Source organism: Lutra lutra, chromosome 5 (assembly GCF_902655055.1).
Source record: "Lutra lutra chromosome 5, mLutLut1.2, whole genome shotgun sequence".
Taxonomy (NCBI): Eukaryota; Metazoa; Chordata; class Mammalia; order Carnivora; family Mustelidae; genus Lutra; species Lutra lutra.
In genome coordinates, this window is record NC_062282.1 from 62,230,754 (window position 1) to 62,252,474 (window position 21,721).

A 21,721-nucleotide genomic window follows, 5' to 3' on the forward strand; every position below is an offset into this window, starting at 1 on the left:
CTCAGTTTTTTACCACTGAGGATGATGCTAAGCGGTGGCTTTTTCATATAGGACCTTTATTATGTTGAGGTATGTTCCCTCTAAACCCACTCTGTTGAGAGTTTTTATCACAAACAGATGCTGGATTTTGTCAAAGCTTTTTCTGCATCTGCTGAGATCATCATATGACTTTTATCCTTCGTTTTGTTGATACGTATCATGTTGACTGATCTTTTTAATGTATTGTTGAGTGTGGTTTGCTAATACTTTGTTCAGAATTTTGTCATCTGCTGTTCATCAGGAATATGGCCTGTGGTTTTCTTTTTTTGGATTGTCTTTGTTTTACTATCAGGATTAATTCTGGCCTCCTAGAGTGTACTTGGAAGCTTTCTTTGCTCTTCCATTTTTTGGAATAGATTGAGGAAAATAATGTCTTCTTTAAATGTGTGGTAGAATTCATTGTGAATCCCTCTGGCCCTGGGTTTTTGTTGTCGTTGGTAGCTTTTTGCATACCAATTCCATTTCATTCCCAGTAATTGGTCTGGTCAGGTTTTCTAATTCTTCCTGATTCAGTTTTAGAAGATTGTTTCTAGGAATTTATCCACTTCTTCTAGCTTGTCCAGTTTGTTGGCATATAATGTTTTATACTATTCTCATGTAATCCTTTCTATTTCTGGGGTGCTGGATGTTCTCTTTCATTTCTGATTTTATTTATTTGGGTCCTTTCTCTTTTTTTCTTTTTTTTTTAGATTTTTTTTATTTATTTATTTGATAGAGATCACAAGTAGGCAGAGAGGCAGGCAGAGAGAGCGAGAGGAAGCAGGCTCCCTGCTGAGCAGAGATCCCAATGTGGGGCTCCATCCCAGCACCCTGGGATCATGACCCGAGCCAAAGGCAGAGGCTTTTTTTTTTTTTTTTTTTAATTTATTTATTTGACAGAGAGATCACAAGCAGGCAGAGAGGCAGGCAGAGAGAGAGGAGGAAGCAGGCTCCCTGCTGAGCAGAGAGCCCGATGCAGGGCTCGATCCCAGGACTCTGAGATCATGACCTGAGCCGAAGGCAGCGGCTTAACCCACTGAGCCACCCAGGCGCCCCCTTTCTCTTTTTTTCTTGATGAGACTGGCTAAAAGTTTATCCATTCTATTTACCTCTTCAAAGAAGTGGCTCTTAGTTTTGATTTTTTTTTTCTGTTGATTTGTTATTCTCAATTTCATTTAAAGCTCTAATGGTTATTATTTCCTATCTTCTCTTAACCTTAGGCTTTGTTCTTTTTCTAGCTCTTTTAGATTGTTTATGTGAGATTTTTTTTGTTTCTTGAGATTAGCCAGTATCACTATAAATTTTCCTCTTAGAACTCCAAAGATTTTGAGCCAGTGTGTTTTGTGTCCATTCTTTCCTCTTTCATTTCTTCGTTTACCTATTACTTGTTCAGTAATATGGTGTCCAGTTTTCACAACTTCATGTTTTTTCAGTTTTTTTTTTCTTGTGATTAATTTCCAGTCTCATACTGTTGTGGTTGGAAAAGATGCATGATATGATTTCAGTCTTCTTAAATTTATTGAGACTTGAAGTTCACCATCTTTTGTGGTCAAGTTTCATGGCACCCCAAAACAAGTATGATAATAACATCAAAGATCACGGATCACCATAATAATAATGAAAAGTTTAAAATGTTGCAAGAATTATGAAAATGTGACGCAGAAACATGAAGTAAGCAAATGCTATTGGAAAAATGACACTGGTGGATATACTCACCATGGGGTTGCCACAAACCATTAGTTTTGTAGGGGGGACACAATTGTTTGTGAAGTACAGTAAAACAGGTACGCCTGTACTTAATTTAAAGGTTGGCAACTTTCCTTTTTTTTTCTTTATTTTATTTTATTTATTTGAGAGAGACCACACCAGCACAAGAGAGAGCGGCAGGTAGAGGAAGATGGAGAAGTAGGCTCCTGCTGAGCAGGGAGCCCAATGTAAGGGTCGATCCCAGGACCCTGGGATCATGAACCAAGCTGAAGGCAGACGCTCAAGCAACTGAGCCACTCAGGCGCCCCAAGGTTGGCAACTTTCAAAAAATTTTTAAATTTCTATATATTGGCCAAACCTAATACCTGTAAGCCAGTTTCAGTTTGTGATCTGTGCTATAGGAATAACAATTTAATTATCAAAGCTACCACTTTCTGAGCAGAGAGGTTTAGTAACTTGCCCAGGGTTTCACAGAGAGTAATAGGGGAGCCAGGACTTTACTTCATGCCTGTCTCACTCCAAACTCTGTGCTCTGAATCACTGCTCTCCTCTGCTACCCCATACATTCATCTATATAACCTGAGGCAGGAATCTGTAATCCTTTTGCTGTAAAGGGCCACATTACAAATATTTTCCACTTTACAGGCTGTGAGGTCTCTGTCACAAATACTCAGCTGCCGTTGTAGTACAAAATCAGCCAGAGACAATATGGAAACGAATGAGCTTGGCTGTGTTCCCATAAAACTTTATTTACAAATACAGATGGTAGGCCAGATTTGGCCCATGGACAATAGTTTACTAACACTCGCTTTAAGGGAAGAAATGTTATCTACATTTTATACCCCTAAAAAGCAAGATTGGGAAGGGAAGACTTGTCTGAGACCATATTCTGTGTTAACTGTCACTCAAGCAGCACTTTATTGATGCTACCAGATATTCTGTACTTACTTGAAAGAAGTCAGTCTGAATTTCTCTAAAATTATTGTATAGTGTACAGTCATCTCCCCTGCCCCTGTACAGCTCAAGACAATAAATTATAATGCAAGAGTATAAAAAATCATATCACTCTGGTTCCATGTTCCAGCAGTAACCCAGGTAGCTAATGACAGTTCTACAAAGAATTCTATAAAATAGGATGCCTGGGTGTCTCAGTTGGTTAAGTGTCTGCCTTCAGCTGGGGTCATGATCCCAGAGTCCTAGGATCAAGTCCTGCATCAGGCTCCCTGCTCAGCGGGAAGCTCGCTTTTCCCTCTTCCTCTGGCCTACCCCCTGCTTGGGGTCTCCCCCACCTCTCTCTCTAATAAAATCATAAAAAATAAAATTAAAAAAGAATTCTGCATAATAGCAGGCCCACAAGCAAAATCCAGTACAGCTGTCCAGACATACACTTTGGTGCCTCCCCTAAACCAAGGTGCCCTGGAAATATGAGGCAGTTGTCAGAGGCAACGTGATCATTCATTTTCAAACTCTCTCTCAGGACGTGCCAAGGGTATAGAACACCCAGGTAAGAGAACCAGATGAAAATTTATTTCCTGATACCAGAGTCAACATATGTTAGCAGGAGCATTATTGATTTGAGTTGTCAAGTATCAAAAGTCCCAACAGGCTGTGACTACAGAAAATGATGAACATGGGCCTGCTGAGAGGAAGGTCTGGGACCGGGGCCAGCTTCCAGACAGAAAGCTCCATTAGCACAGGTAGGGAAGCCTCCCTTCAAGGACTTCCAGGGCCATCAGGCAGCTGAGGTGGGCAGCTGCCTCTTGTCCGGACCACAGTTAGAACAAGCAGAGCAGATGTGTGACGGCAGAACAAACCTCAGGGCTTCTGGAAACCTGACCAAGGGCAGTTAGGGCAGCTTTCTCCTCAGAGAGGTTGGGAGTGGAAGGAAGGAAGGAAGTATGTCCTTGGCCTGTACTAGGGGCTGGCTGTGGACTTCATCACACTGTACAATATCCACATCCACTTTATAACTGACCACACCGAGGCCCTAGGATGGTTAATTTTATGTGTCAGCCTTGCAGGACATGGCACCCAGTTGTTTGGTCAAACCCCCAGGGAGAGGTCATTGTTAAGGAACTTTTAGATGTGATTAACATTTAACTCTGTAGACTCTGAATAAAGCAGATTACCCTCCCGAATGTGGGTGGGCCTCATCCAAACAGTCAAAGGCCTTACAACTGAGGTGCCCCTAAGGAAAAAGGAATTCTGCCTGCAGACTGTCCAAGGACTCGCAACTGCAACATCAACTCTTCCCTGAGTCTCCAACCCGCCCTGCAGATTTCAGACTTACCAGCCATCCACAAACCTAGGAGCCAATTTCTTCAAGTAAATCTATAAATCTGTATCTTATTTATATCTGTATTCACATTGTAGGCAGACACCTGTGTCTCAGCATGGAGAAGAGCCTACCACCGAGCCCACAAGCCCAGACATGGTTACCTTTTTGCGTGGCCGAAGCTTGTCCCGCCATTCCTTCAGGTTCTGGTTATGGCTCTCATCTAGGGCCTTCAGCTTCTGGGTTTCATGTTCTACCAGGAGGTGACACTTTTCATTCTGGAACAAATTCCAGGCAGAACAGGTAAGAAACTCAGAAGGCAGAGGTGCAGAGGGCTAAAACAGACTTCATGCTATAGACATGATGACATCAGCATTATTCACTTCTTTCTTCTTCTACTTGATTATAATTTATATGAAACTCTATACCTATTAATACACAGATACCAAGAAACGCCTGGAGGAATATTTCAGAATATTCGTGTTAATAGTTCTTATGTGGTGGGAGCTACAGTAATTTGCATCTTTCTTCTTGGTGCTTTTTTGCATTGTTTGAATTCTTCAACATGAACATTTATGTCATTTTTATACAACTATTAACAATAAATAAAAATAAGACCCCTAATCCCACCACTAGAGGCACCCACTGCAAAAATTTAGATGTTGTTCAGCTCACCCTGTATTATACATTTCTGACACCTGCTTCCCCCAACCCTTAACGTTACAATGTAAATATTTCTACAAAGAATTAACATTTTTATTAATCATTTTCAATGCCTACACAATATCCCAGTGTAGATTCATCAAATTTAAACACTCCCCTACATCTGGTCAATTAGGTTGCTCTTAATTTTCACTCTTTTATTTTTTATTTTTTTAAAGATTTTATTTATTCATTTGATAGAGATCACAAGTAGGCAGAGAGGCAGGCGCGGGGTGGGGCAGCGGGGTGGGGTGGAGCAGGCTCCCTGCTGAGCAGAGAACCTGATGTGGGGCTCAATCCCAGAACCCTGGGATCATGACCTGAGGTGAAGGCAGAGGCTTTAACCCACTGAGCCACCCAGGCGCCCTTAATTTTCACTCTTTTAAAGAGCACTGTATGGGGCGCCTGGGTGGCTCAGTGGGTTAAGCCGCTGCCTTCGGCTCGGGTCATGATCTCAGGGTCCTGGGATCGAGTCCCGTGTCGGGCTCTCTGCTCGGCAGGGAGCCTGCTTCCCCGCCCCCCCCCTCTCTCTCTGCCTGTCTCTCCACCTACTTGTGATCTCTGTCAAATAAATAAAATCTTTAAAAAATAAAATAAAATAAAAAAATAAATAAAGAGCACTGTATTGTGTGCTTTGGACTGAATTGTGTCTCCCCAAAATTCATATGTTGAAGCCCTAATCCCCACTGTGATGCTATTTGGAGGTGGGCCTTTAGGGGAAAATTAAGTTTAGCTGAGATCCTAGGGCTGGGGCCCTCCTGATGGGATTAGTGTCCTTAGAAGAGACTAGAGAGGTGGCTTCTCCTTCTCTGTGCCATGTGAGGACACAGCAAGAAGCAGGCCCTTTGCAAGCCAGGAAGAGAGGCTGGACCCAACCACACCCGGAAGCTGATTTTAGACTTCCAGGCTGTGAGAAAATAAACTGGTTTAGGCCACCCAGACTGGTATTTTGTTATGGCAGCCAGAGCTAAAGATAAACTATATATGTAATTTTCTGTATCTTATGTCATTTCCTTAGAAGAAATTTGTGGTAAGGATGAGGACATGGACCTGACTGACGTACTCCCAACTTTTTTTTTTTTTAAGTTTTTATTTATTTATTTGACAGACAGAGATCACAAGTAGGCAGAGAGGCAGGCAGAGAGAGAGGAAGGGAAGCAGGCTCCCCACTGAGCAGAGAGCCCGATGCAGGGCTCGATCCCAGGACCCTGGGATCATGACCTGAGCCGAAGGCAGAAGCTTTAACCCACTGAGCCACCCAAGGCGCCCCCGTACTCCCAACGTTACTGTTCTCTTAGGTAAGTTATCTGCCTCACAAAAGTTACTTAGAATTTCTCACAAGCAAAAGATACAAGTCCCTGTTGATTCCTCACAGAGTATCTAAAGCAAAGGGAAAGCACTTTCATCCAGATACACCAACCCTATTGAGCTGGAAGAGTGAAACCCATTGGGGGGATTTTTCGTTTTGGGTTTCATGCTCTGGCTTCTGAGGGTTTAGAAATGTTTAGTTAGAAACAATACTCCTAGAAGTATAGAGTACCTTTGACCTGCCAGGAGCTGGGCCCCTGGGATTCCGTATGGGTTCTCTCAGTTAATCCTCCCAGTAACTCCATGAGGCAGGGATGGGAAAACAAATGCAGAAGGTGAGGGGTTTGGCTAAATTTCACAGAGCAACACATGGCAAGGTCCCTACCTGACAGGCTTCAATGCCTGTCATGTTTTCTCCACGCCTCTCTGCCTCTCCAGAAATTGCCAGATGGGTCTAACAGCCTGAGCAATTTCCTGAAATCAGAGGTTTGAGCCTGCCCATCCCTCAGGTATGGCAATGCCTGGCTCTACCACAAGGGGGCTCCCAGTACCAGCTCCTGGGGTGGCGCCCCTCAGGCATGGGGCAAGCTCAGGAGTCAGGAATCTTGAAGAGTTCAGGATCTCCTTGGGGAAAAGGGTCACCAGGAGGTTGGCAACACCAGGATCCCCTTCCCTGAGCCTCTTGCCATTAAGGATGATCTGAGCTGTAGGTTTTTGTGTGTGTTCTTTATCAAGTTGAGGAAGTTCCCCTTTATTCCTAGTTTACTAAGAGTGTTACCATGAATGAGTGTTAGGTTTTGTCAGATGCTTTTTCTATATGATCATGTGCCTTTTCTTTAGCCTGTTGATGTTATGGATTACATCGATTTTTAACGTTGAACCAGCCTGGGATAAAGCCCACTTATATTCTTTTTAGATTTGTCGCAATTTGCTAATATTTTGTTGAGGATTTGTGCATCTGTGTTTATGAGAGAGAGTGGTTTGCTGTTTTCCTTGTAATGCCTGGTTTTGGCGCTAGGATAATCGGGACACTGTGTCCGAAGACACCCAGCAGCATGCAACCACCAGGCCCCAGGCAAAGCACTTTCAGTTCAGTCATCTCATTTACAAAGCCTCACCCCCATCCTACAAAATAGGAATTCTCTCCCCCAGCCCATACCTAGTCTGTGGAGGCAGGAACTAGAGCCTGGGAGGTGATAGGATTTGGCCAACATTACACAGCAGGATGGAAATTGTTTTAGCCCCGGTTCCTCTCAGGAGACTCCTTCTCTGTTTGTAGTTTTTGGTCCCTGAGAGAGGACTTCTTTGAGGGAAACTGAGGCAGTCCAAGAAGAGGGGGCAGGGAGGATGGTACCTGCAGCTGCTGCAGCTCGCTCATGTTGCTCTCACACTGTGCCATCATGTCCCGCATCTGGTTCTCATGTTTTTGCTGCTGCTGTAGCCGCTCCGACTTCTGCCTCTTCTCCTCTTGCTGGGAGAACTGCCACAGAGAGAGTGAGTGCCTCAGAGGGCCACAGGCCAGGCTGGGCCACTGGGGGGTTGGGGGGCACCTCCACCATTTGTTCTAGAACGCCCTGTCAGAGGGACTGCTTTGTGCGCAACCCAAGTGCCCTACACCATTCAGGCTCTGTCCTCCTCCTGAGCAGAGACCCAGGCTGGTGGGGACAAGACACTGTATTGTTGTGACATAGCCACTACACAGGAATCAGAGGAGCCCAGGGCCACTGACCCCATGTCCCCAAGCCACATGGATGACGCACAAGTGGGGTCTCGGTAGGTGCTAGAGGAAGGGGTTTACCGGCGGAGGAAGCCGCGGCATCTAAGCACCAGCATCTGAGAAGGAACGGTCCAGCAGAGCAGCTGATGAGGGGGTGACTGGCACGCCTCCTCCACGCCCCCACCCTGCAGCTCTCTCTTCCATCCCTCCCAGCCGCATAAGGTGCAGGCCCCCAGCTCCAGCACACCCGTAGAGCCCCACCTGCTTGATCTTCTCGCGCTGCTCCGAGGCGCTGCCCGCACCGTTGATGTGGAGGCTCTTCTTGTACATGGCCATGCGCGTCTTGCCCTCGCTCCTCTGAATCTTGGGCAGCCGCGCTTTTTCCTGCTGCTGCCGCACCTTCAGCTGTTCCACCATGCGCTGATTGTAGCGCTGCATCTGCTCCCGCTCCTGAGGGGACAGCCGGCCGGGGCCAAGTTCATGGTCACATGTGCTTTGGGCCCCGGGGGCAGGGGGCAGGGGGGTGTGCAAGGAGAGGCCCAAGGCTGCCACACTCTACTCCAGAGTCCAGGATCCATGTGGTCCCAAGTGCCTGGCAGAGCAAGGCTGGTATCGTTTTACTTCCACTGTTAAATTTTTATTTTTTATTATTTTTTTTAAAGATTTTATTTATTTATTTGACAGAGAGCACAAGTAGACAGAGAGGCAGGCAGAGAGACAGAGAGAGGGAAGCAGGCTCCCTGCTGAGCAGAGAGCCCGATGCGGGCCTCGATCCCAGGACCCTGAGATCATGACCTGAGCCGAAGGCAGCGGCTTAACCCACTGAGCCACCCAGGCGCCCTCCACTGTTAAATTTTTAAAGTGAGAACAGAAAATGTTGCTTTTTGTAAATGTTTGGGATTTTTACCTTCTAAATGCCTTCTCATATGATCTGTGGTCACATGCCATTAAAGCTAATACCACAGAGCAAAATGTACACACACAGGGATGGTTCATCGTTCTTGATGGCAGGTGTCAATTAAAAGCCTTATTAAATTTGAGTTTTTCCTTCACCTAACACCTGTTTGTATTTCAAAACTTGGCATGGCTGTCACCTCCTCCAAGGAGCTTCCCCTGACTTCCTAGCCAGGTTGGGCACCCTTATTAGAGCTGCCATAGCCCTGTGCTGACCGCCATCGTTGCATTTAGATTAGGAATTGTAATTACCCACTGACTGTACATCCATAGCTTGGTTTGTCTGTCTCTGTTCCCACTAAGGGGATCAAACCAAGACAGACAATTACACAGAAGTAGAGGGCGCTCTGGCCTCACAGAGCAGGGGCCCTTGCCTGGTCTGAGGGGGTTAGGGAAGGCTTCCCGGCAAAAGTGGTATTTAAGTTGCAACTAAAAGCATTCTGAGGGAATGCATGCAAAAGAGAGCATAAGGGGGAAATGGAAAGATGAGGGAGAAGGGGAAAAAGTGAAAGACACACCCTAAGGAGTCCGTGAGGGAGCTGCCATCTGCTTCCCTACATCATCTTCCCTATTCCTGGTGCCTCCACCTGAGGCAGGACATCCCCCAAGAACCTCCCGGGGCCCCACTGTGACCAACACCTGGGTCCTCTTGGGAGCACAGATCATACTCAAGTGACGCCCTGTCACGGCGTGGCCTCACGGCTCTACCCAGTCCTTTTGGTGGCAGCCTTGGTAGCCCGCCCAGCCAGGGATCTCACCTTCTCATGCTTGCGCACCAGCTCATGCCGCTGGAGAAAGTACTGGTCTTTGAGCTGCTGCTTCACCAGTTGGTGCCTCTCCTGCAGGTGATGCTCCTCCATTTCCCATAGGGCGGCCTCCCGGTCTGTGAAGGAGGAAGCCTGATGAGACGCTTATGGCCAGAGCCCCACTGGGCCAGGAGAGCAGTACACCAGGAAGTGACCAGAGTCAGAAGCCATAGAAACCAGAGACCTAGGCTAGAACCCCTCTCATTCACTAGGATTTGGGACAGGTAACAAACCTTCTCCAGGCCTCCAATCCTGCTTCTGCCAAATGTGTACAACCACACCACAGAGGGTATGTGTTCTTGGGAGACATATTTATGTTCAGTGTTTCTTAAGGGGCAGGTGGGAAGGGCTCATGGAGCTCCATGAAGAAGCCAGAACAGCTCTCTGTCACTATTTTGTCCTTTGGAAAATGTGGGACACCCTCCTTGGCCACTGCACATCCCTTATATAAACATTATTGAGACAGCAGTATCTGGCATTTTATCACTGGAAGTCTATGATCAGATCCTCTGCTCAGCCACAGGCAGGGCGCCGATGTCAGAGGAGGACCTCAGGCCCCACAAGACACATAGCGGGCTGTGCTCAGCCCACAAAGAACGGTCAGTTTATGTCACTGCATTCCTGTTCTGTGAACACTGGAGCTGCCCACGGTAATCGGAATGGTGATTTGGCTTCCTGACCAAAATCAGCACCACTGTCCCCTAAGGAGGGTGGGTCTTCTCGATATTGTGGGACAAAAAAAGAAAATGAGGGCAACATCTGTGGCTCCTCAGAACATCAGGGACCCCATTTCGCAGCCCCATCCCCAAGTACTGAGGGTCCACACTGCTTAGATGCATGAGCCATCACAGCGCTTTGCTGTGCCAGTAAGCAAGAGACGGTGCGGGAACCTTGGCCCTATGTTGTTTTCTTTACAACAGGCTGCTCTGTTGGCTCAAAAGCCCACAGGCACCACACTCAAATTTTCACCATCCAACTGCTATACATGCAGCTCAAACAACAGATTTTTGGCCACTGAGAGCCCACTTGCTTTGCACACCCCACAACACCACACCAAACTAGATGAGATAAAGCCCGGGCGGTAGAAAGACCCTAAGCCAAGCTGCCCTTCAGAGCTCTATCCCAGGACCCCACCCTGCCAAGTGACCCCATCCAAATACAGAAGCCCTCCCTCTGGGAGTGGCCTACACTGGGTTCTCCCGAAGGTCCTGGGCTGTGAGGGATCTGCCGGCATGCAAACCTGTCAGGGTGTCGGGGTGGTTAGAAGCCCGGCTTTGAGAGGAGATCCGCGGTCAAGGCCCACTCTACCATGCATTAGCAGAGCAACCCCAGCCACAGCACAGTTGCTCCGCAACCCTCCGTTTCCTCGTCTACAAGAACACCTTGTTGCATAAGGTGAAGATTCAAGGAGACCGAGCCATGAGGACTGGCACACAGCCTGGCCAAGCAGTTGCTCGATACACGATAGCTCTCATACGGGGCTCAATACTGTCCGACCCCCGGCACCCCGTTCACCCAGTGGACCTATTACAATTTCTACCCGCTCTCCATCGCTTTCTTTCTTTCTTCCTTCCTCAACATCAGGAATAATGTCAAATAGTGTTGGTGACAATTGGTCTCTGTGCCTCAGCCCCAACTTCGGGGGGGCTGTCCCCACATTTCGCCCTGAAGGAATGTCTTGTCTTTTAGGGTGGAGAAGCACCTTGCAGTTCCTAGCAGAGCCCACTCTCTGGCACCCACCTCGAAGGAGTTCCTGCTTCTTAGTGAGACACTCGCGCTCCTTGTCACAGATCTCCCGCCTGTTGTCAGCAGTGATCTTCTTCATCGCCAGCTCCAAGTCCTCCTTCTGCTTGGCCAGGAAGTCCCGGTCCTGTGTGGGAAAGAGAACAGACCTTTAGCGCTAGCTTTGGTACCTCGCCCTCTACTGCTATTACGGAAGAAAGGTCATCACGAGCAGCGAAGAAAACATGTGGAAATTTGACAGAGAGAGATCATAAGCAGGCAGAGAGGCAGGCAGAGAGAGAGGAGGAAGCAGGCTCCCCACTGAGCAGAGAGCCCGATGCGGGGCTCGATCCCAGGACCCTGAGATCACGACCTGAGCCGAAGGCAGCGGCTTAACCCACTGAGCCACCCAGGCGCCCCACATGTGGAAATTTGAGACTTAGAGACACGTCAATCAGTTGTGGCATGTGCACTTTATGTGGACCCTGATTCAAACAAATTGTAAAACAGAAGAATTAATGAGATAATTGGAAATGTAAATAATGATTCAAATGCAAATATGTCAGTAATTATTGTTAAATATTTAAAGTTTTAGGTACATTTATAGTATTGTGGATTTATTTTTTAAAGATACATACTGAGACATTTACAGGTGAAATGATAGGATATGTGGGGTTTGATTCAAAATAACACAGAAGGGTGGGGGAGTAAGGGGACATGAGTTCCTAATTCCTGAGATCAGGTGATGAGGGGGTTCCTGTTGCACCTCTTTCTGCCTATTTTTTTAATTTGCCATCATAAAGAGTTAAAAAATTAAAATTTAAAAACTTTAGGGAACACATAGGCAGAAACAAAAATCCCCAGGAATCATATCACCCAGGAGTAGCAGCTGGTTTGGGTTTATCTATACAAACATGTTTCTGCAAAAGGACTTAGAGATTTGTATACCCATGTTTGTAACAGCATTATTCACCATACTATGGGATGGAAACAACTATCCACAGACAGAAGGGTGCATTAATAAAATGTAGTATAGATAGACCGTGGAACATTACTCGGCCCTGAAAAAGGAGGGAGATTCTTATGTGTGCTACAACATGGGTGACTCTCAAGGGCCTGCTAAAATGAAGTAAAGCAGACACAAAAGAACAAATACCATATGTTCCCACATTTAGGAGGTCAGATTTGTGGAGGCAGAAAGTAGAACGGTGGTTGCCAGGGACTGGGGGAGGGGTATTATGGGGTGTTACTACTTTGTTGGTAGTTTCAGTTTCGTCAGATAAAGGGTTCTGGCGAGGGGTGGTGAGGACTGTTGGCACAATGGGGTGAATGTACTTAATACCACTGAACTGGATGCTAAAAATGCTTTAGATGCTAAATTCTGTTATGTCTGTTTTACTGTAATTTTTTAAAAAATGAAAAATACCTTTCCATGTCCTAATGTAATCCTCTATCAAATGAGTTTTAATGGCTGAAAATACTTCATGGCCCAGGTATTCACCCAATACTTAATGGGTTGTTTCCAGGTTGTCTCTATTTTAGATGGTACTGCTCTTCAGCCTCTGGGAGCTGTTTGTAAACCTCTGCAATGATTTATCCTCAGGATTAGTCTCTAGAAACAGAAAATCCAGGCCAACAATGTGCACATTTTTGAGGCTCTTGATACCACTACCAAAATGGCCTCCTTAAAGAGCCAATCTCCTCTCCCTGTGTGGGGATGGGGGCCATCTCCCCCACCCTCCCCAGCCCGGAATTCTTTTTCTGATGATAGCATCAAGGGACAGGTCGTAGGACAGAATGATGGTGTCCTGGAGAAAACACGAGGTCTGGAGACAGACTGAGTTTGGGGCCGTGCCCCATATTGCTAACTCCGGAGAGTCACCTCCCTGAGCCTTAGTTTCCTCCTCTGCAAAGGGAAAACCAAACACCACCTACCCTGGTAAGCCATGAATGCTACACCAGATAGTATACAAAGCATTTTTAAGTGTACGTTTGGGGGCAGAGGAAGCAAAATATAAAGGCTCCATAGTGGGAGAAAAATGAGCACATGGGCTACAAAGAAGGCTAGTGAGGCTGGGGCAGAGGGAACTGAGTCAAGCTGGGAGAGGCCGGCTGGACTAGACCCACGGGGCTTTTTAGAAGCACATCAGGAGATCGGCCTATCTGATGAACAAAGTGGGGGCCATGGAAGGTTTTCAGGACACAAGACTATAGGGGGAGGGTGACATGATCAGATTTGGAATCTGTGTTGACTGCATTGGCTGGTGGGAGAGAAACTGTAGGAAAGCAAGAGAGGAAGCAGGGAGACTAGCTGGGAGGCTACTGCAGCAGTTCAGGCAAAAGATGACCATAGCCAGAAGTCATAGAGATGCAGACAAAGTGGATAGACCCAGAGACAGTCTGGAGCTTAAAAAAAAAAAAAAAGTCCATGCTTTCAGGAAGTGATAAAGGGTTGGAGGAAAAGGAGGTATCAGGAATGACAAGGTTTCTGGCCTGACAGCAAGATGGAAGGCAGTGCCCCCTCGGAATCCAAGAACAGGCAGGTCCGGGAGATTGTGGGTTTGATGTATGAGATTCCAAAAGATGCTAAGTGGGCTGGTGGATGTACTGGGTTATTCAAGGAGGCAGGACATACATACAACCCTAAGACAAGGCAGGAGGCATGAAACGCTTTGGAAGAGGGGGATATAAAGGGCTGGAATGTCCAGAAATGGGAGCTTACTCCTAGCCGGAGTGAGAGCAGTCAAGGAAGGCTGCATGAAGGAGGTGCTAACAAGGATAGGCTGGATTTAAGCACTCAGAATGAGATGAGTATGAAAGGGGCAAGGCACGGGCATAGACAGAGGGGGAACTTCATCATTGAGGGTCTCAAACCTGGGACTCTCCAACCCCTCTGATCCCTGACTAAGGGGCAAGGACTCACGAGAAGCTGCTTCTTCTGCGCATGCTCCTCCATCTTCTGCTTCATGCTCTCCTTCCGCTGTTGCCTGGGGAGCTTCTCCACCTCGTTCTTCACCTGCACCAGAAACAGCAGAGAGTGGCAGGGTCAGGCTTCCTACTCACATTTCCTAGAAAATAAGTCTTCAACCCCTGAACTCCTGGGTCAGGAAGACCAAAGGTGAGGTTCAGCTTTCTAGACACCAGCCCCCAACCGCACTCTCCACCAAGCCCCTCTGACAGGAGTCCCGACAGGCCTATTCCCGTCTGCTGCTGGCTCTGGCTTTGGACTCCCCCAGTGCTAGAGGTGCAGCTTTTGCTACTTGCCGTCCAACCCCCTTCTGATGGCAGCACCTCCCTTTCCCTCAGAGGGGCAGCCTTGCTTCACCTTCGTCCAGTACTGTCCCCTCAGAAGCCTTTTTATTTTTTATTTTATTTTTTATTTTTTTTAAAGATTTTATTTATTTATTTGACAGAGAGAGATCACAAGCAGGCAGAGAGGCAGTCAGAGAGAGAGGAGGAAGCAGGCTCCCTGCTGAGCAGAGAGCCCGATGCGGGGCTCGATCCCAGGACCCTGAGATCATGACCTGAGCAGCGGCTTAACCCACTGAGCCACCCAGGCGCCCCTCAGAAGCCTTTTTAGACATTTTCTTCCTCATTACCTGCCCCCATGAAAAGCTAATCCCACAGATGAACGGTCAATCTGTTAAGCCATTATAATAACTGAAGCTATTTTTAACCCCTCAGGGGTGCGATCTCCCTGGAAAAGACAACACATACTTCGTCTCCTCAGTGCCTGAGGTTCAGGTGGGGCTGACAGCGCCCGCCCCCCTCCAACTGGCTCTAGGCGGGACACAGGCTGCAGGCTGTCAGTCACCGGACTCCACACCCTGGCCTTGGGGACTGGTTCAGAGGTGAACACAGGACTCTCGCTGGGCCGGTGAGAGCTTTAGGATGTGTGCTAGAACCATCAAAGAAAGCGGCTGTCTATCCTCTGGGGTTGCTAAACTGGGAGGATGGAGGCCACAGTGGGTCACCCCAGAGGGGCCTGCCTGAGACAAAACTCAGTGCCAGGAAGCAATACCAAAACCTGAAAAGGAAGGATTCCTGGTGACACTTTTGCCCTCCTGGTCAGAAGCCAGTAAGTGTTTTCAAGTCAGCTGGAAATGGGCTTCTGTTTTTTTATAACAGAAGAGGGAGAAGAGATTCATGATAGTTCTAAGGCACCCAGAGTTTTTCACAGAGTTCTAAGGAACCCACACCTTAACAAGTCCCTGACACCCCAAAACTCACTGACAAAGGGCTCTCAGGAGCCGCTGGTAGAAAAATACTGTCCAGGATCGAAAGTACATTCCAGGGGAGGTCTTCTGGCCTGGTGAGTGTAAGCCAAAGCAGCCTCTCTCTCCTGCTGACTACAATGAAAAACCCTGGGTAAAATACAAAAAACAACTACCCGAGGGCTCTAAAAGTAAACAAAAACAGGTAGCCATTGGAGGAGTCAAAACTTAGAGAAGAGGTTAGAACAGGGCTGAGTCTCCTACTTTTTCAGTTTCCTGGTTTTTTTCCTTTTGCACCAGTCCCAAACCTGCACAGTGGTGTGGTGGGAACAGTGACTCAAACTCCATAAGAAACCTCACGTCCTGGCAGAGGACCGGGAAAAGAGGCTTTTCCTGCAGGTCAGACCGCGTGTGGGAAGAACCCCAGAGAGAAGGCAGCAGAAGGAGGGAAACCCTAATTCTGTGCATGAGCGCACACACATCTCAAGCTCACCTCAGCTGAGCGGTACAAGACAGACCCAAAGCAGTATAGCAGGGGCTTTGAAAACTACACAACGATGGGAGCCACCACCCTCAGAAGCCAAGACAGACCCTGTGCTCTGAGCCTACCAGGATCTGACTGCCCGCTAAAACAAAGTCGTCAACATTCTCCACACTCTAATGGGACCCAGAGTATATAGACCGTAACATTCAAAATGTCAGTGATCAGTAAATGTCAGTAAATCCACAATGACTCTACAGACAAAGAATCAGGAAATTGGACCGATTTTCAAAGAAAAAACCGTCACATGCCAATTCCAAGATGACCCGGACATTAGAATTACCAGACAGACACTCAGAGGTGGCAACTGTAATGGCACTCCATCAGGTGAGGGTAAACATACCTGAGGTTAATGGAAAGAGAGAATGTTGCCACAGAGAAATACAAACCCTAAAAAAGAGACAAGGGACACCTGGGTGGCTCAGTCAGTTAAGCATGTGATGCTTGGTTTCAACTCAAGTCATGATCTCGGGGTCATGGGATCGAGCCCCACGTCGGGCTCTGTGCTCAGTGCAGAGTCTGCTTCTCCACCTCCCTCTGCCCTTCCACTCCCGCACACAGGCACGTGCTCTCCCTTTCTCTGTCTCCCATAAATAAAATCTTCAAAAAAGAGGCACACAAAAAACTTAGGACCAAACAATACAGCATCTGACACAAAACACAGAAAGCACTGGGCAGAGCTGGGGTGGAGTGGAGGTGACAGAGGGGCCAATAAATTTGAAGAGTGAGTAATAAAAATTATACAACATGAACAACCAAGAGAAAGGATGACAAGGACTAAAGCTTTAGAGACTTACGGGAAAATACCAAAGGTGTAACATTCGTGTTTTGGGGAGTGCCAGAAGGAAAGGAGAAAAAGACAGATATAGAAAACGTACATCTCTAATGGCCAAAACCTCCTGGCTTCTGTGGCAGTGAATGACATCTTGAGAGTAGGGTTCCTGTCTCTTTTGCTCAGTACACCCAGCACCTAGCACAGTGCCCTGCGTGTAGACAGTCCATACAAGAGGTGCTGAGTAGCTCTCATTTTGATAGGAGGTCACTGGGACTCAGGGAAGTTGCTGTCCAAGGTTCAACACAGTTCATGATCCAGAGCCAAGACTCAGAACCAGGCCTGACTCCCAAGCCTCTGCTCCCCGCAATGGAGCTGGGAGTGTGCTTCATACAGCATCGTACCCCAGACCACTGGCCTGGCTCTCAGCAGGAGGGCCGGGAGCAGGGTAAGGCCAATGAGGTGTCCCCACCGGGCATAAAAGGGAATACCATAATCTTCAGTAATCAAGATAAATTACATTTTAAAATCCCAAAATTCATGTCCCAAATCAGGACTATCGAATTTTTTTTTTTTTTTTTTGAAGACTCCATTTATTTGACAGAGAGCACAAAAAGAGGGAGCAGTAGGCAGATGGACAAGGAGAAGCAGGCTCTCCACAGAGTGGAGGGCCTGACACGGGACTCGATCCAGGACTCTGGGACCATGACCTGGGCCGAAGGCAGACGCCTAACAGACCAAGCCCCCCAGGAGCCCTATGAATATCAAAATTGTAAATACAGACAGGATCCCGTCCTATATTTATAGGACTCAAACTCATTACCGTACACTAATCTTGGTCCTATTAGAGGCTGACTTCAAGTAGCTGACATTCTGTTCACCGTGACTATTTTGCAGTTAGTTTTTATTTTAAAACACCACACTAGAATATTATTTGATGAGCAAGGCTTTTGGTGCTCCCTTAAGTTTTGTGCCCACACGTCTCACCCCAGCCATGGCCCTGCAGTGGCCCGAGGCCCCCTGGATACAACATATGTCACACCCACACACTGTGGTCTGGGAGCTGGACTCTGAGGCCGTCAGCCCCACAGACCACCCTTAGAGGCTGTCTGGACACTGGGAACGGCCCACCAAGTACACCCCCGCCTGCCGGCGACAGGCCCCACAGGGTGGGTGCGGGCTGTTCTTTGGGACCCAGATGCCCTTCCCCAGAGCAGGCTTATCTCCAGACCATCTGCCTCTTTGCCACCCCACCTTCCTCTTCCAGTTGGGAGAGGGAAGAAAAGAAGAGCCACGTGGGTCCCAACTAGGGGGACTGCTGTTTGGGGAGAAAGAAGGCAGGGCACAGAAGACACACTATGTTTGCCCCCAGCACCCGCTTCCCCTTCTGCTGAAAGCATCTCAGATCCCCCTGGGCTGCCATGCCTTCCTTCTCCCCTGTTCTCTTTCAGCTGGGGTTGCTAGGCTGGGAGGGTGTCCAGAAAGCTGCCTGGGAGTCAAGTCAACACAAGACAGCAAATGACGGAGAAGTGGCTCTTCATGGGGCAGCTGGGCCCATGAATCCAGACACATGGACATGAGCTCCCGGAAGCGGGGCTCAGCTGGGGTTCTGATCACTTGCAACCTAGACATCCCCAGCCTCTGCCCAACACATACTCACCTCCTTCTTCATCAGTTTGAGCTGCTCCTGGAACTTGGTGTAGTCCCGGTCCTGCTCCAGCCGGATCCGCTTGGCCTCCTCCCGGCGGCGCACGGCATGGTCCTGCTCCATCTTCTCCACTTGCTGCTTCTGCTGACGCTCCAGGTTCTCCAGCTCCGTGTCGAAGAACTTCTTCTTGGCCTAGAAGAAGCAGAAGGAGAAATTTAGCAAAGTTGGTTTATATTCAGGAGGAAGATGGAAATCGAGATGGGGTGAGCCCAGAGCTGATCTTCAGGCCTGGGCTTGGATCCCAGCTCGACCACCTCTGCCATGTGACCTGGGACAAGCCACCTAGCCTCTTCGAGTCTCCGTTTCCTCAGGCAAAGGAGAGACCGGACTGTCTACCTTGCAAGGTTCTTGCATGGTGCTGACAAAGGTCCGTCCCCTTCTGGAGACCCTCCCAAATGACTCAGAGAAGCACTGAGACTTTCATGAGATTCTGTGTTCACAAGTCAAGGCCTCGTGAGATCAGGAAACCACAGGAACTGGGCTCCCTACTGCCTGTAAGAAAACACGGGGCAAGAAGCCCTCTGGGACCCATCCTTTCTCACACTCACATTGATCTCTTGTTCGAAACGTTTGTGCATCTGCTCCAGCTGCAGCTCGTGCTTGCTGCTCAGCTGGGTCTGGTTCCGATGCTCTTCTTTCTGGAGCAGCCGAAGCTCGCGGAGCTCCTGGCGCCTGAGGGGTGAAGAATGTGCAGCTCAGCGACCACAGAACTCACGGCTGGAGACGTGGAAGGCTGGAGCGTGGGATGGGGCAGAGGCATGACTAGAACTCGGGCTGAATTTGACATTTATGGACAGGCAAGACACTAATGATTAATGTATGAGACTACTTACAAATCTATAAGAGAAAAAGGAGGAGCCTACTTTTATTTATTTATTTTTAAAGATTTTATTTATTTATTTGACAGACAGAGATCACAAGTAGGCAGAGGCAGGCAGAGAGAGGGGGGAGGCAGGCTCCCCTCTGAGCAGAGAGCCCGATGTGGGGATCGATCCCAGGACCCTGAGATCATGACCTGAGCCAAAGGCAGAGGCTTAACCCACGAGCCACCCAGGCGCCCCAAGGAGGAGCCTTCTTTTAAAAAGGAACACAAAACATGAATAGACATGAAAGAAAAAACAAAAAGGAATTTTTAAATTACCTAATATGGATATGAGGAGCAAACTGAAAATTCCATTTTCATTAAAAAGGCTAGAGGATAGGGCAATTGATACTTTCATAACTTGCTGTATGGACTGGTACATTCTGGAGGAGAACTGGTAATAAGTTCATGCCTTTTTCTAAGATTTTAAGATTTAAAATTTTTAAGATTTTATGATCTCTTTTTTAAGATTTTTAAGATTTTGACAGAGAGAGAGAAAGCATACAAGCAGGGGGAGCAGCCGTGGGAGGGGGAGAAGCAGGCTGCCCACTGAGCAGGGAGCACGAACCAGGACTTGATCCCAAGACCCTGGGACCATGACCTGAGCCGAAGGCAGATGCTTAACTGAGCCACCCAGGCGCCCCAAGTTCATGCCTTTTGACACAGTATTTCCATTTCTGGTATTGATTCTAAAGAAATATTCATAGATGAACAACTGAATAAGGATATCCATAACAAAAGTGTTTGTAATAGTCCAAAACTGAAAATGACTTAAATGTCCATCATATAGGTTTAGTTAAATTAAAATATATTCACCTGATGTTAATTTTGTGTACACAACCATGAAAAAAAATCAAGTTTTAGAAAATATTTAATTACATGGAAAAACATCTTTTAAAAAGAGGACAACTTAAAAAAACTAACAATTCTATATGAACAGATCTGGAATGATCTTTAAGTGAAAAAAACAAGGTGGTGACAAGTGGGTCTATTACATTACTCTACCATATGGGTGAAAAACAAAAAGAAAAGACAACTTATGTGTCTGTGTGTGTTCACCTTCTTATTTAAACACTGTTCTTCAAGAAGGATTACATTATAAAATATTATCACAGAGAGGGGAACTAGATGCCTGGCAGGAAAGGTAGGGAGGGAGATTTTTCACTATTTATCCTCTTCTTTTTTTTGTTTGTTTTTGCTTTTGTTTCTTTCAATTTTGAACCATGACATTGTATTACCTATTCAAAATACCAATGCAATAAAAACTTGACCTAAACCTCAGAGTATATCTTAATTTCCTAACACATATATTGTCAATGTGTATATGTGTTTATGTGTTTACTCACACAAAGAAATAACTGCAGGATAAACTCCAAAGTGTTACCTGTGTTTCTTTCTAGGCAAATCCATTAAAGATTAACATGAATCAGAAAAGAACATGAAGCAGAACATGGGCCTCCTGACGATGAATCAGGGCTCCTTGGCAGCCTCTCAGGGTCTAGGTCCATGAGGCCTGTGTCCTGTTCTCCGCCGAGTTCATCTGCCCTCCCCCCCACCGCAACTACTGTCCGAGAGAGCCCAGCACACTCTCAAGGGCCAAAGGGACCTTGTTTGGGTCTTAGCTCAGCTGACTTCCGGCTGGGTGCCCTCAGGCAGTCGCACAATCTCTCGGCCCCTCTTCCTGCTTCTGTAAATGGCACAGATCGTGTCTACCTCAGGTTCTTTGAGGGTTAAATACAGGGATGCCTGTTGTGCCCCCTGACAGGCACAGACATGGTAACTGGGAGCTAAAACTAAGCTAAGTTTTTACCAACTAAGTGGAAACTGCTGGAGTGATCATGAGAAAGAAGAGGCAAAGGCTGCCCGTTCTCTGGGAAACCAGAGACACTCTCCACAGCCACATAAAGAAGCTTCCGTCTGAGTCTCTGCTCATTGCGCAGTGAGAGAGTTGAGTGTTAACGAAGACACAGAAATCCTGACTCCAAAGAAACTAAGACTCATAGAACCCCTGGCCAAAAAAACGAAAGAATACAAGAGAAGGTGGGCGGCCAGGTTCAAACACTACCTCCCTACCCCACCTGGGTTCTCACAAGGGAAGGCAGGCCAAGACGGGCTGATGTCCTATAAGGAAGATATCACTGGCACCAGCAATTTTAGGGAAAAAGAGAAAGAACTCTGACCTAGAAGTCTCAATCTGGGAGAGTGAGTATCTGGTCACACAGTTTGAAAGCCTGTGTATGACCCAGTTCTCTGGACATCCTAGCATCCATGAAGGCCAGGGGTGCCATGGCGGTGGGGTAGGGGGTGACAGCCAGCCTGGGAACAAAGAGAGCCTGCCACATCCCTGCAGAGCCCAGCAGCCTCGCTGGGTGTACTGGACGGTCGGCCCTCTGGACCGGGACCGAGGCCCTTGAA

The 21,721-nt window shown here is 47.4% G+C and overlaps 1 protein-coding gene and 1 long non-coding RNA gene across 3 annotated transcripts in view; one reads left to right on the forward strand and one right to left on the reverse strand.

Annotated features, from left to right (window-relative positions):
- Window positions 1–5,775, forward strand: part of LOC125100544 (uncharacterized) — a 68,487-nt gene extending 62,712 nt beyond the window's left edge. Inside the window, exons 3-4 of the long non-coding RNA XR_007127583.1 lie at window positions 4,099–4,303; window positions 5,721–5,775. This is a non-coding gene — a long non-coding RNA (uncharacterized LOC125100544). The remainder of the gene's footprint in view (window positions 1–4,098; window positions 4,304–5,720) is intronic.
- STK10 (serine/threonine kinase 10) overlaps window positions 1–21,721 on the reverse strand; it is a 117,738-nt gene that overhangs the window by 7,992 nt on the left and 88,025 nt on the right. For both annotated transcript variants that reach the window (XM_047730780.1, XM_047730781.1), the window contains 8 exons: window positions 18,993–19,116; window positions 18,397–18,576; window positions 14,133–14,225; window positions 11,228–11,357; window positions 9,440–9,564; window positions 7,989–8,177; window positions 7,365–7,490; window positions 4,165–4,278 (listed from right to left, as the gene is read on the reverse strand). In XM_047730780.1, coding sequence (XP_047586736.1) covers window positions 4,165–4,278; window positions 7,365–7,490; window positions 7,989–8,177; window positions 9,440–9,564; window positions 11,228–11,357; window positions 14,133–14,225; window positions 18,397–18,576; window positions 18,993–19,116 — 1,081 coding nt within the window. The remainder of the gene's footprint in view (window positions 1–4,164; window positions 4,279–7,364; window positions 7,491–7,988; window positions 8,178–9,439; window positions 9,565–11,227; window positions 11,358–14,132; window positions 14,226–18,396; window positions 18,577–18,992; window positions 19,117–21,721) is intronic.